The sequence below is a fragment of the Sinohyriopsis cumingii genome, chromosome 10 (genome assembly GCF_028554795.1).
Source record: "Sinohyriopsis cumingii isolate HCF-2022 chromosome 10, ASM2855479v2, whole genome shotgun sequence".
Lineage (NCBI taxonomy): Eukaryota > Metazoa > Mollusca > Bivalvia > Unionida > Unionidae > Sinohyriopsis > Sinohyriopsis cumingii.
Genome location: NC_142970.1, coordinates 117,164,881 through 117,178,452, shown reverse-complemented (window position 1 = coordinate 117,178,452; position 13,572 = coordinate 117,164,881). Strand labels below are relative to the sequence as shown.

Genomic DNA, 13,572 nt, shown 5'->3' with positions numbered 1-13,572 from the left:
GGGCACAATCAGGGATATGTATGTTTTTTTACATTGTAAATTATTGCAACTGTTAAAATAGAAAATAAAGAGAAGGAAACAGGACAATATTGTTTAGAATTTTCTTGTTAAAATATCCAAATCATTGTTAATTATTAATATTTTTATCTGCATGTTAGAAAGAGACCAAAATTTATTTTTATTAAAAATATTTGTTTAAATTATCACCTTTAAGTTCAGTGCATCAAGAACATCTTGTAATGAACACATAATAATAGAGAGTTTGAAATGACTGTAACTTATTTAGTTTTCTGTATAAAATTGACTGTATTTAATTAATTTTATTCTGTGAAATTTTCCCTAAATTTGCTTGGATGTGAGTGTGTGTATGTTGTAAGTAGGGTGGATAAAAAAAGGTCACTTACTGGCCAAAAACCAATGTTCTGTTTGAGAAGTAAGGAAAAATGTACATGCCTGTGACAGCAGTTTAAATTTGTTGATATGTCCCATACAAAATGTTTGAATTTTTCAAAGTACTACAGACAGATTGATGACAGGACTTTACAGTATATATATCTAGGCTTAGCCCCAGTTATGTGCATCACATGTGGGTTTTTAAGAGGGTTGTACAATGTCTTAAAAGTATACATTACAAAATTTGAAAAGGATGTATGGCTAAAATGGGGATATGTAATAAATACAGAACTACATAAGTGCTTTGTTCAGACTAGGGGGAATTTAGAACTTGTTTGAAACAGCATAGGAACAAAACTCATCTGAAGTTTTATCTATTTAAAAATCATTGGTGACACACTCCACAAGAATTAAGTGTTTTGTAATGACAAATCAAACTTTAAGCTTGCATTCAACTTAAGGAAGCTTTCCATGTTGTGTTTAAATCTCAACAAAACATTAGATGAAGAAGGTCTTGCAATTAATAATTGGCCTAAATGTTCACATGGCCATCATTAAAAAAAATTTTTAACTTGCTGGAACAAGTGTTGTACTTATGTTTTTTTGTATTGTGGTGTAGCTTAATATAATTTGTTTTTATCAGGACTAGAAATCTTTTCTAGTTTTCACATATTAGCACCGTGATTCATGATCTAATTAGTGTTTTAAAGACTAGGAATCATTTTACATCTTCACTTATTAGCACCATGATTCATGATCTAATTAGTGTTTTAAAGACTAGGAATCATTTTACATGATCTAATTAGTGTTTTAAAGACTAGGAATCATTTTACATGATCTAATTAGTGTTTTAAAGACTAGGAATCATTTTACATGATCTAATTAGTGTTTTAAAGACTAGGAATCATTTTACATCTTCACATAGTAGCACTATGATTCATGATCTAATTAGTGATGTTGTCAGGACTAGAAATCTTTTCTAGTCTTCACATAGTAGCACTATGATTCATGATCTAATAAGTGATGTTGTCAGGACTAGAAATCTTTTCTAGTCTTCACATAGTAGCACTATGATTCATGATCTAATAAGTGATGTTGTCAGGACTAGAAATCTTTTCTAGTCTTCACATAGTAGCACTATGATTCATGATCTAATTAGTGTTTTAAAGACTAGGAATCATTTTATATCTTCACATATTAGCACCATGATTCATGATCTAATTAGTGTTTTAAAGACTAGGAATCATTTTACATGATCTAATTAGTGTTTTAAAGACTAGGAATCATTTTACATCTTCACATATTAGCACCATGATTCATGATCTAATTAGTGTTTTAAAGACTAGGAATCATTTTACATCTTCACATAGTAGCACCATGATTCATGATCTAATAAAGTGATGTTCTCATGACTAGAAATCTTTTCTAGTCTTCACATATTAGCACTGTGATTCATGATCTAATAAAGTGTTGTCATCAAGACTAGAAATCTTTTATATGGTCTTCAGATATTGGCACTATGATTCATGATCTAATTAGTGATGTTCTCATGACTAGAAATCTTTTCTAGTCTTCACATATTAGCACTGTGATTCATGATCTAATAAAGTGTTGTCATCAAGACTAGAAATCTTTTATATGGTCTTCAGATATTGGCACTATGATTCATGATCTAATAAAGTGATGTTCTCATGACTAGAAATCTTTTCTAGTCTTCACATATTAGCACTGTGATTCATGATCTAATAAAGTGTTGTCATCAAGACTAGAAATCTTTTATATGGTCTTCAGATATTGGCACTATGATTCATGATCTAATTAGTGATGTTCTCATGACTAGAAATCTTTTCTAGTCTTCACATATTAGCACTGTGATTCATGATCTAATAAAGTGTTGTCATCAAGACTAGAAATCTTTTATATGGTCTTCAGATATTGGCACTATGATTCATGATCTAATTAGTGATGTTCTCATGACTAGAAATCTTTTCTAGTCTTCACATATTAGCACTGTGATTCATGATCTAATAAAGTGTTGTCATCAAGACTAGAAATCTTTTATATGGTCTTCAGATATTGGCACTATGATTCATGATCTAATTAGTGATGTTCTCATGACTAGAAATCTTTTCTAGTCTTCACATATTAGCACTGTGATTCATGATCTAATAAAGTGTTGTCATCAAGACTAGAAATCTTTTATATGGTCTTCAGATATTGGCACTATGATTCATGATCTAATTAGTGATGTTCTCATGACTAGAAATCTTTTCTAGTCTTCACATATTAGCACTGTGATTCATGATCTAATAAAGTGTTGTCATCAAGACTAGAAATCTTTTATATGGTCTTCAGATATTGGCACTATGATTCATGATCTAATTAGTGATGTTCTCATGACTAGAAATCTTTTCTAGTCTTCACATATTAGCACTGTGATTCATGATCTAATAAAGTGTTGTCATCAAGACTAGAAATCTTTTATATGGTCTTCAGATATTGGCACTATGATTCATGATCTAATTAGTGATGTTCTCATGACTAGAAATCTTTTCTAGTCTTCACATATTAGCACTGTGATTCATGATCTAATAAAGTGTTGTCATCAAGACTAGAAATCTTTTATATGGTCTTCAGATATTGGCACTATGATTCATGATCTAATTAGTGATGTTCTCATGACTAGAAATCTTTTCTAGTCTTCACATATTAGCACTGTGATTCATGATCTAATAAAGTGTTGTCATCAAGACTAGAAATCTTTTATATGGTCTTCAGATATTGGCACTATGATTCATGATCTAATTAGTGATGTTCTCATGACTAGAAATCTTTTCTAGTCTTCACATATTAGCACTGTGATTCATGATCTAATAAAGTGTTGTCATCAAGACTAGAAATCTTTTATATGGTCTTCAGATATTGGCACTATGATTCATGATCTAATTAGTGATGTTCTCATGACTAGAAATCTTTTCTAGTCTTCACATATTAGCACTGTGATTCATGATCTAATAAAGTGTTGTCATCAAGACTAGAAATCTTTTATATGGTCTTCAGATATTGGCACTATGATTCATGATCTAATTAGTGATGTTGTCAGGACTAGACATATTTTCTACAGTCTAAACATATTATCACCATGATTCATGATCTAATTAGTGATGTTGTCAGGACTAGACCTATTTTAATTTATTATAGATTTTGGGACTGATTCCCAATCTTACCACATATTACGGAATCTGGGCAACTTGAGTTATTTACTTGCAATTTGATAACTTAAGACAGTTTCAAAAGTCAGAATTTTCAACATTCAAACTGAATACATTTATTGTTGTAAACATTTTGTTGGTTAATATTTTGTTTGTTGATTGGTTTTCAGCTCTACTGATCATAGACCAGTTCAGCTTGTCTGTCGTCCATCCATTGTCATCTGTTGTCCATCCACCCATCCATTTGTAAAAGTTTGTTATCACTAATACTCCTAAACTACCTGTAGGATTGTCTCAGAACTTGAGACACACATTCATCCAATGGTCTAGTTGTTCCTAAATGAAAATGGTACTGCTTATGGTCAAGCTGCTTCCTGGCCATCAAATATAGCTGTCACAATGGCCATTTTGAAAATCTTATTATCGCTACTCCTGAATGGCTGGCCATATCAGCATGGGCTTTTCAATAAAATACTTTTGCTACATATATTTGATTTCATTTATATTTGATTTGATTTAATTGTTTGTAACTCTTAAAATCTTTTTATTTTTAATATAATTATATGTCAGAATATGTAGGTTTTTTTTGCTAGAAACTTGATACTTTTCCAGAAAATAGTTTGACCTTGACTGTTCATTTGTAAACACTTAAAGCTGACCTAGTTCCCGACCTTAATTCAAAAATCTGTGAGAGAAGTAAACAACTTTTTATTTTTATCATATTCTTAAAGTAAAATGATTGGTTCTTGTCAAGGTCATACTGGCACTATGTGCTTTTATACATAAATATTTCTCAAAGGTTGTGGAAATTTGACCCTCATCCAGGAGTTTGTTTTTGCGTTTCGAGTTACTGAATAATCATTGTTTATAGAGATATCTCTCAGTTGGGCTTCTAAACACTGGGATGTAAAGGTGTTTCTTTTGTTGTGTCATTTTGGGAATTACATTTTAATGTCTATTTGAAATTATTTGATTCGAAAAAAGGATTTTTTTTTTTCCTGGAAATTTTTGAGTGCTCATACAGAATTCTTGGACAAAGACATTTCATTAATTCAAACACCAGATTATTGTTTGTGAATAACACAGAACTGTAGACATTCCAGCGCCACAAAGGATACAGTATATGTCATTGTCTTCCATCTTGGATTCTTCTTCGGGGAATCAAACTTGGATTCATTAGAACATTTCATTATTAGGACTTCTAAAATTTAATTCATGGATTATTCTTGGACTATTTTTGGATTTGATTCTTAAAACCGTAAGTTCTTTTTTTTTATTATTTTTTTTTTTTTTTTTTTTTTTTTTTTTTTTTTTTTTTTCATTTTTACAATATTTTTCCAGGGAAATAAATTATTTGTTAAATTTTTCAGCGCTTGCTGTTTTCACTCTTTTTCTGGTTGCTGTTTATTCAAGCCTAAACATGTAACATAAAACTTTGTATGATGTCTAGCTGGTGCTTGTTGAATATGGGGCTGATCTGATGTTGAATATGGCCATCACTGTGGCCATCTGAAAAATCTTATTGTAGCTGCTTCTCCTGAATGGATGGTTACATTTGTTAAAGAAAAATAATTTTCCAGGTTTCTGCACTGATTATCCATTCTTTTTTATAAAGTCCGTATATTTTTTAGGTATTGTTGAAAGAACTTTTAATTCCCTTTTTTGGCCTTACTTGAGATATCAACACACTTTAAGTTCCACTTCGTCATTTTTACTTCCCTGACTTGAAAAATAAATTGTGAAAATAAACTTGCTGATAACTTTTTATCTTTTTATTTTATTCATTGCACTTTCAGAAGCTGATATTGCTTACTCTGGCAAAATTAGTTTTCCCTATTTTAATTGTTACAGTTTTGTACTTTTCACTAATTCAGGCTGATTTTTGGAGGAAATAGGGCAGCCGTGTTGATCCATTTTGTGCATACATCATGTATGATTTCCACCACTATAGCATGTAAAAAGAAATCAGCCACATTATGTGAAAATTAATACACCAGCATTTTCTCCATTGTGCATGTTGCAATACAAACCTTTCCCCCATCACTCTGTCAGAAGTATGTAATATCGGTGGAGTGCCCCCTATACTAGATACATAGGGGGACAGTATTAAGGACAAAAGAAAGGACAAAGTCACAGTAAGAGATTAGGTGAAAATAACATAATATGAATATTTGGATCACAAGATATTTACAGTTAATCTGTGTTTAAACTGCATTCAACATAATATGCACATGTGCTTTAATAAGTGCACACGACTTTTCTTCTGAATTCACCAAATAATTTACATTAACAAAGGAATGATTCTTGATCCTGGAATGGCTTGTGGGAGAACAGCTGCTGAAATCCACCTATAGTTCATTCAGTTTGGCATTGTGAATTGTATCTGTGTCTGTTGCTCAGTAAAACAAATTAACATGAGCATCTTGAAATGTTGATAAAAATTATCCAAATTGTTTTGTGCATCAATGATTTCAACACCATTTGTAGCAACACACAAAGTAACACCATTTGTAGCAACACACAAAGTAACACCATTTGTAGCAACACACTAAGTAACACCATTTGTAGCAACACACTAAGTAACACCATTTGTAGCAACACACAAAGTAACATCATTTGTAGCAACACAAAGTAACACCATTTGTAGCAACACAAAGTAACACCATTGTAGCAACACACAAAGTAACACCATTTGTTCAGTATGGATGATAAAAAAAAGAGCCATCTGCATATATATAATCTTGGTCCTGGTGTTATGGAAGAGTCTATTTTTTTATACAGGACTGAGCAAATATAGGATGCATTGCATGCCACAGGGATACCAACATCATCTGAATCATATGGTTTTCATTTAGTACCTGTTTTAAATTTTTACCAAATATTGATTTGACAAATAAGCAGGCAGTATTTGTTTATCTTTGAAACATGACTGTTGCAATAACTGCTCTGACCCATGTCAAAAATGGACTTTTCCATAACTATAGGACCAGCATACGCAGCAAATTATCATACATCGATTACTCATTTCAGCCTGTATTGAATGAATGGTATTATTCTGTTTGTGGATACAATATTGTTTAAATTATTTTTGTGTAAAACAAATTGGTAATATTAGCTACATTTTGAGATGCTCACTTGAAAATTCACTGAGCTACATATGGCATTATTATTTATAATGCTGAGCTGAACAAAATATAAAACATCATAATGTTGATGGAACTAACTACTGTATAGGTCTCATGTATCATTGCTACTTAATGGGTTAAATTAGTCAAAAAAATGAATCTTGCATGCATTGTAATCAGTGTGACTATATGGGAAAAGAGAGACAACCATTAACTTTGAGAGTTCTCAACACAGACAGAGGGAGCTAACTCTTTCTATAAGTGCTTACATGCAATGGGATCATTATTTATGACAATTGTTGGTGTGCATTTACTACAATGATCATTAACCTCACAAAATATATCCAGATAATAATTTCTTTAGCACACAGTGCAGGTATTTTATAAAATCTATTACCACAAAGTCTATTTTTAAAATCATCATTACCTTCTTTTATTCAAGCCAATCTGAAATTATAGCAATACTTAGAAGTGACATTTAAAAAAAAAACATTTTTTATAAATTTAAGATACCATTTTATGTAAATCGTACATTATCTTCCTTTTAACATTGCCATTTTCATCTTTTTCTTGATAATTAAATGAACTAATTTCAAACAGACTTGGCAGACATCATCCTGGCATTAAAAGTCTTTCATATTAGTACATGTGATGCAGACTCACCATAAAATATGGCTACTAATGAAAAGGTCAGAGCCATGGGAGCAAACAGAAAGCCCTTAATTCTATGGTCGAATATTAACTCCTGCACTTTCATTGGTCAGATTTAAATCTTGAAGCCCATGTTGTTTTTGTTCAGTTGTTAACTTCTTTGTTTGAGTAGTCATCTCCAGAGATGGATCTGCAACCAGAACAAACAAATAAAAAGAGAAAGCATGGACAGAAATTTCATAACAAGTATGCCAAAGAATTTCCTGGCATCACAAAATCTAGACTAGATGATAAGTTTGCATTTTGCATATGGTGCAGGAATGATGTCAAGATAGCTGGCAGTGGACAGATTTAGAGACACACTAACACTAAGAAGCACAAGAGCCATACACCTTATCATTAGAGTCAATACTGTATTTAAACAGAAACAATTTTACAAACTTTGTAAAATAATCATCCACTTGCTGTTGCTGACAAAGCTGGGCCTATGTTGCACACAATGTTTCCAGGTTAACTGTCTCTTGCTGCTTGTTTATAATACTATTACAGGTATATTCCAGAGTATGATTATTTCCATTACAAAAATTTAAAAAGCCAATTACAGTTGCTTTGGCACTAAATGATCACCACATATTAAAGTGTAGCATACACCATTAATGTGCCTTTTTCTTTAAAGTATTACCATATTTTCTACAACAGTTAAAACAACCCTGAATTATTTTTTTACAATAATTTGTTTCATGTAGTGTAAGTTAGAAGATATTTAAGTAACTTCAATCATTTCTTTTTCCATGACAAAAGTTTCTGACACTTGAACTTTAAGCTTCTGTCAGCTTTGTATAACAAGACTGTGACAAGTTTATTATCTAGGTTATGACTGCTAACATTTAATCAGGTCGGTGGAAGGTGTTTGCTGATATGTCTCCCTGGTTGAGTAAAACATCTTGCCTTGCCATTCATTGAAATATATATCCAATCTATTGGTACCTCTTTAATAATAATCATTTATAATGATACTATTAGAAGAACTTTTAATTCTTTTTTTGGCCAAATATTTTTGCACTTTATATTTTGAGTGACAAAAATATGGCCTTAGTTGCAGGTTGAACCACATCTGACCTATACTCTAAATCTGATTAGGGTGGGAGAAAAGAGTATTGGAATTTTAAAAGAAAGAGTAAAAACATGAACACTCAGGTTGTAGTAGTTGTTGTGGGGTTTAACGCCATTTTTCAGCACACAATAGGCTATACATGGCAGCCAGTATTAATGGTGGAGGAAGAACCCAGGGAAACCCCAGAATGAACCACCGACCCATGAGAAACTACTGGCAAGCTTTCTCACATATCCACATTGGTCAAATCCGAGACTCGAACCCACACAGACAGAGGTGAGATGACACTGATCCATAATGGAGAGCGCTTTAGACCACTCGGCCACTCGGGGCCCCTGAACACTCAGGTAATTTAGACAGTGGATGAATGGATAGATGAAATGACATACAGAACAACATAATTGCTACGACAAACTTCTGCCAAGATGCTGTCTGCAAAAAAACTGTTGTGAAATGTTTATTGAATTGCTTTGAGCTCTATAATTTTGGCAAGACTGTTTACATTGATAAAAAATGATAATTCAGGAATCTGAAAGGCATTGAGTTTTGTGGCCTGCAAAACGGTGGCTGTTATGCATATAAAAATCAACAACTAAACATAATTTATATTGAGTGACTGACCAATAACTTGAAATAAACACTTTAGAGTAATCATTTTTCAAGCACAATATGGGGGTAATTTAAACGATTTATGTCTGTATAGATGAGATTAAAAATGACATTTCCTGCTGATTTTTCACTTGTTTTCTTGCATCTTTAATTAAAATTAAGCCAAACAATGAAAAATAAAGGCATTTATGAATTTTGATCAGAGATTATAGAAATGTTTTGATATTAAGTGCAACACTAAAGCGGCGGGGGGGACATTTCTGACATTTTTGGAAAAAGGTTTCCAAGTGTTTTTGTTGTTACTTTGTTTTGGGAAAGAAAAATTACCTCGCTCTGACTCTTTTTTTAAAATTTGGATGAAAACAAAATGTATTTTTCTGTGGTTTAAGAATAGAGCTGTTCTTAATTTCTGTGCATCAGTTCTTGCACCATGAGAATTTGGCAACAGGTCCTTGCCAAGTGCCATACAGAACTCAAGTTCTCACCTGGAATGTTGCTATGAAATTATATTCTTTGTCGTCGCAGCCCGCTGTAAGATTGTGTTTGTATAATAGACCTGATTCACCATCTCTTATGTTGCAAGAGGTGGCTGTTTGAACAGCAGTCACAGTAGCTCAATGATTCGCATGCTGGACTAGCGACAAGAAGGATGCAGGTTCAGATCTTGGCATCAGATTAGGCAGGATCAGCTACCATATATGTATATATATAATAAACCCTGAAATATCCACTATTTACTTTTACCCCAGCACAAAGTAGATACCTCGTCGTCTGCTCATCTTCATACTGTTTTTTGACTGACTTTTTTATTTATTTTTTAACTTCTCTTTTACCTCTACTGTCATTGGACCAGTAGAGCTTTATGGGATGGTCTGATCTCCACTGCCCATTCATTTGTAAGTCAAAGATTGTTATCCCTATTGCCATAAAGCTTTACAAACATATTTTCCTACTTTTGGTCCTAAATCTGGTTGCACAGCAGATTTTTCTGGTTAAAAAGAAAGTTTTGCAGTTGCCCCAAGATTGCTGTAATCAGCACTTTTATCATTTACATAAATTGCCCCAGTTGCCTTGTAATTTGCCATCAGTCATGATGATGGATATGTTGCAAATGTTTACTTGTATGTTTCATCTATCTGAGATCAACAGATAAAAGATAATCAAGTTCCTTTTCATGACAGTGTCTTGTTTTCCATCAGCTTTCTTGTAATTAGCTACCCCTGACCAGAAACTTGTCCATAATTTATATTTATCTCTGTTTATATCATTGTAGTTCACATTATTATTAATCCAACACTTAATCCTATGTCAAGACTGTTGGGAAGTTCTTAAATTTCCATTCATGTAACAGTGTATCAGCACTAATACTTCATTTTAACAAATAGGTGAAGCTTAGGTCTGCTGTTGTTGTTGTTGTTCTAGGGTTTAACACCATTTGTCAGCACAAGATAGGTTATAAATGGCGGCCAGTATAACTGGTGGAGGAAGAACCCTGGAAAACCCAGGGAAGAACCACCGACCCATGAAAAGCTACTGGCAGGCCTTCCCACATACCCATGCTATCCAAGCCTTGGACTCGAACCCATGCAGACAGAGGTGAGATGGCAATGATCTGGAATGGTGAGTGCTTTAGAGCCATCATAGTTAATCCTTTGTATTGCACATTTAGCCAGTGGGTGTCATAAGAAATCTTGGCTCTGAAAATTGTTTGGCACTCATGGGAATGCTTGAATACAATTTGCCCTCATATCATCATTTAAATTATTGATGTTTTCGCCCATACGGGAATGTACATCTGTGCTTTGCTCTCATATTTGTACAGCACAGTTTAATAGCAATGTAATTGTCATTAATGCTGTCATAAGAATGGAAGAGGTCTGTGTTGGGGCTTGTATAAATAAGAATGTTCTTAAACAATGTACAATTACAATTATTAAGGAACAGTACTGGATAAAGAAAGCATTTAGAAGATGGTTGATTTTCCTTAATAGCATAACAAATCACTATTTATCTACATACAAATTTGCAATTAAATATGACCAATACAGATACCATTCCATTCCATCAAAACTAATCTCAACTGCTTTCTTGTTAACTAATGCTTTCTTGTTGCAGCATCATTCCGTCTGATGTCAGACAGTTCAAAACTGATGATAGCTACACATATGACCTTCTCTAACTTTGATGATAGCAAGTCTGAAATTATACTGGCTTTATTTTTATCTTCAAAATCTTAAGTTCCCTTTTTGTCAGACAGGTGCCTCAAATTTAAGAGTTGTATTGTACCTTGATTTATTTTTAAACTTAAATTTAAAAGATAGATAGAGGCATTGATTTGGCCTTTCCAGTCTTGCATTAACAGATAATGTGTTGGTGTGGTATACAGTACAGGTAAGAGGTCTGTATACACATAAATTAATGCCTTGGTCTCCAGTACACAGTGTGATAGTGTAAACATGTTGAACTTTGAATAATGATCATTGAGTCCTTCTTGGCAATTATAATCGCTCTGTGCGTAGATCTCAGTAGAGTTTACAAGGTGTTTGCTTTGTATAAAATGTGCATAAGATTCTAATCTCTGAAAGAATTTACCAGGGCTCAGTTTTAAACAGAATTAAGGCGTGTAAACTAATGGAATTCTCTTGGCTGGTAAGATTATTTTAGATAATTGAGAGATAACTGATCATGTGCTGCCTTGATTAATAACCAGTTTAGTTACTAGTTATAAAATTTGAATTTACTCACTATATGTTTTAATATGAGACAGTAACATTTTGAACAGAGTAAAATTGTTAGATGAATTCATAAGTGTTATATATATTTAATACTTTAATATATATGTGTATTATTGGGAATTATCTATATTATGCTATAGTATATTTGTGCAATACTGTAATGTATTTATGCAATACTGTATTATCTCTATTACCACACTAGTGTAATGCAGCATATATCTATGTAAAACTGTACTGTAATGTAAGTATATATATATATATATATATATATATATATATATATATATATATATATATATTGCAAAGTAGACAAGAAGTATATTCATTTATTATTTCTAATAGCAGATTGTATGCACTTAGCTTGTAAATCTTGCTTCATCTAATAATCAGTCAGGGATTTAGATTTTCTTTGGGTACATTTAGAACTTCTCCTTCAGAAAGCCTCTATGCTGAGGCAAAAAAACCATCACCGTATCTCATTGACTTTAAAAGCAGTGTGTGTAGCTGTTAATTTAGTAAATATAACAGGTACAAAGTGAAAGTTATGCGGATACATATATATGATATGTACTCGCTTATAAGACAAGTCCATCTTCACACTGCACAGACTCAGATCTGCCATCACATAAAGTACTGTCAGATCTGGGTCTGTGCAGTTATGAGTAGTCAGCAAAATAGTGTGCGGTACTAAATGGCCTTATAGTTAATTTCATTCAACAGGATAAACAGACGACAAGAAAATATTCATTTTTGGACAGTTTATGTCACTTAGCTGATGTTTCATTCTGCATTTATTGCTGTCCTGTGTCAATAGTTTGAAATATTGTTGTGATACACTATTGGGAAAATAAATTTTGCTATTTGTTTATGCATCAGTGATTTCAAACCACATTTAGGTACAAAGGCCTTTTGATTTTGTATAAATTGTGCTCATCTGCTAAAGATATGGCCACCATTATTAGAAATAGAAAAATTATTAAATGATTTTCTTCTCAAAACCATATTTGATTGAGATCATCCTGACATTTAGACCTTGTAAATTTAGAAAAAAAGATGACAATCTGCCATGAAATATGGCCATTATGTTTAAAGATAGAAACACCTCAAAAACCACCTTGCAGAATTTGACCAAATTTTACAGAAATCATTAAAGCATTAAGGCCTTTTAAGTGTGTACAAATGACAGGAATACACCAATGTATCCACTGCTACTATAAATAAATCAGACTTAACCTCTTAGAATCTTTGACCTTTAAACCATACTCATTGATAGAGATATGATTTTTCTGATAACTTTAGATAAGCTGTTTTCTTCCTCCCCAATGTCCACCTCCAAAGCTACATTTCTTTTATAATGCAGTAGTCAGAAATGTTATATGTGCATTTTATGACATCTGTTACTGTAAGTTTTTGTTTTATTAGTTTTTTGTTGGTATTTTTTTTTTCTCACTCATGTTACACAGTGGATTAAGCACATCTTTGTTTTTCAGTCACAAAAACAGATCACTTTTATTTCTCCTGACTGCCAAATCAGCTGTACGTACAATGAGACTAAGGGCAGGGGAAGAGGAATTTCATAAACAGATTGCAGCACTTACAATACAGTTGGCATGGCGCAAATATATTCGGTAAGACTTTCCATGTTTTTAATGGTGTACGTAATGCATGCAAGAATATTATGTTTTCATGTTGAACATACAGCCAATAGATATACAGGATCAAATAATGTCACA

At 32.5% G+C, this 13,572-nt stretch overlaps 1 protein-coding gene across 1 annotated transcript in view; it reads left to right on the top strand.

Annotated features, from left to right (window-relative positions):
• The window catches only part of LOC149791085 (uncharacterized), a 100,758-nt gene extending 87,287 nt beyond the window's left edge, over nucleotides 1-13,471 (top strand). Inside the window, exon 21 of the mRNA XM_089973003.1 lies at nucleotides 13,330-13,471. Coding sequence (XP_089829129.1) covers nucleotides 13,330-13,471 — 142 coding nt within the window. The remainder of the gene's footprint in view (nucleotides 1-13,329) is intronic.
• The last annotated feature ends 101 nt before the right edge of the window (nucleotides 13,472-13,572 follow it).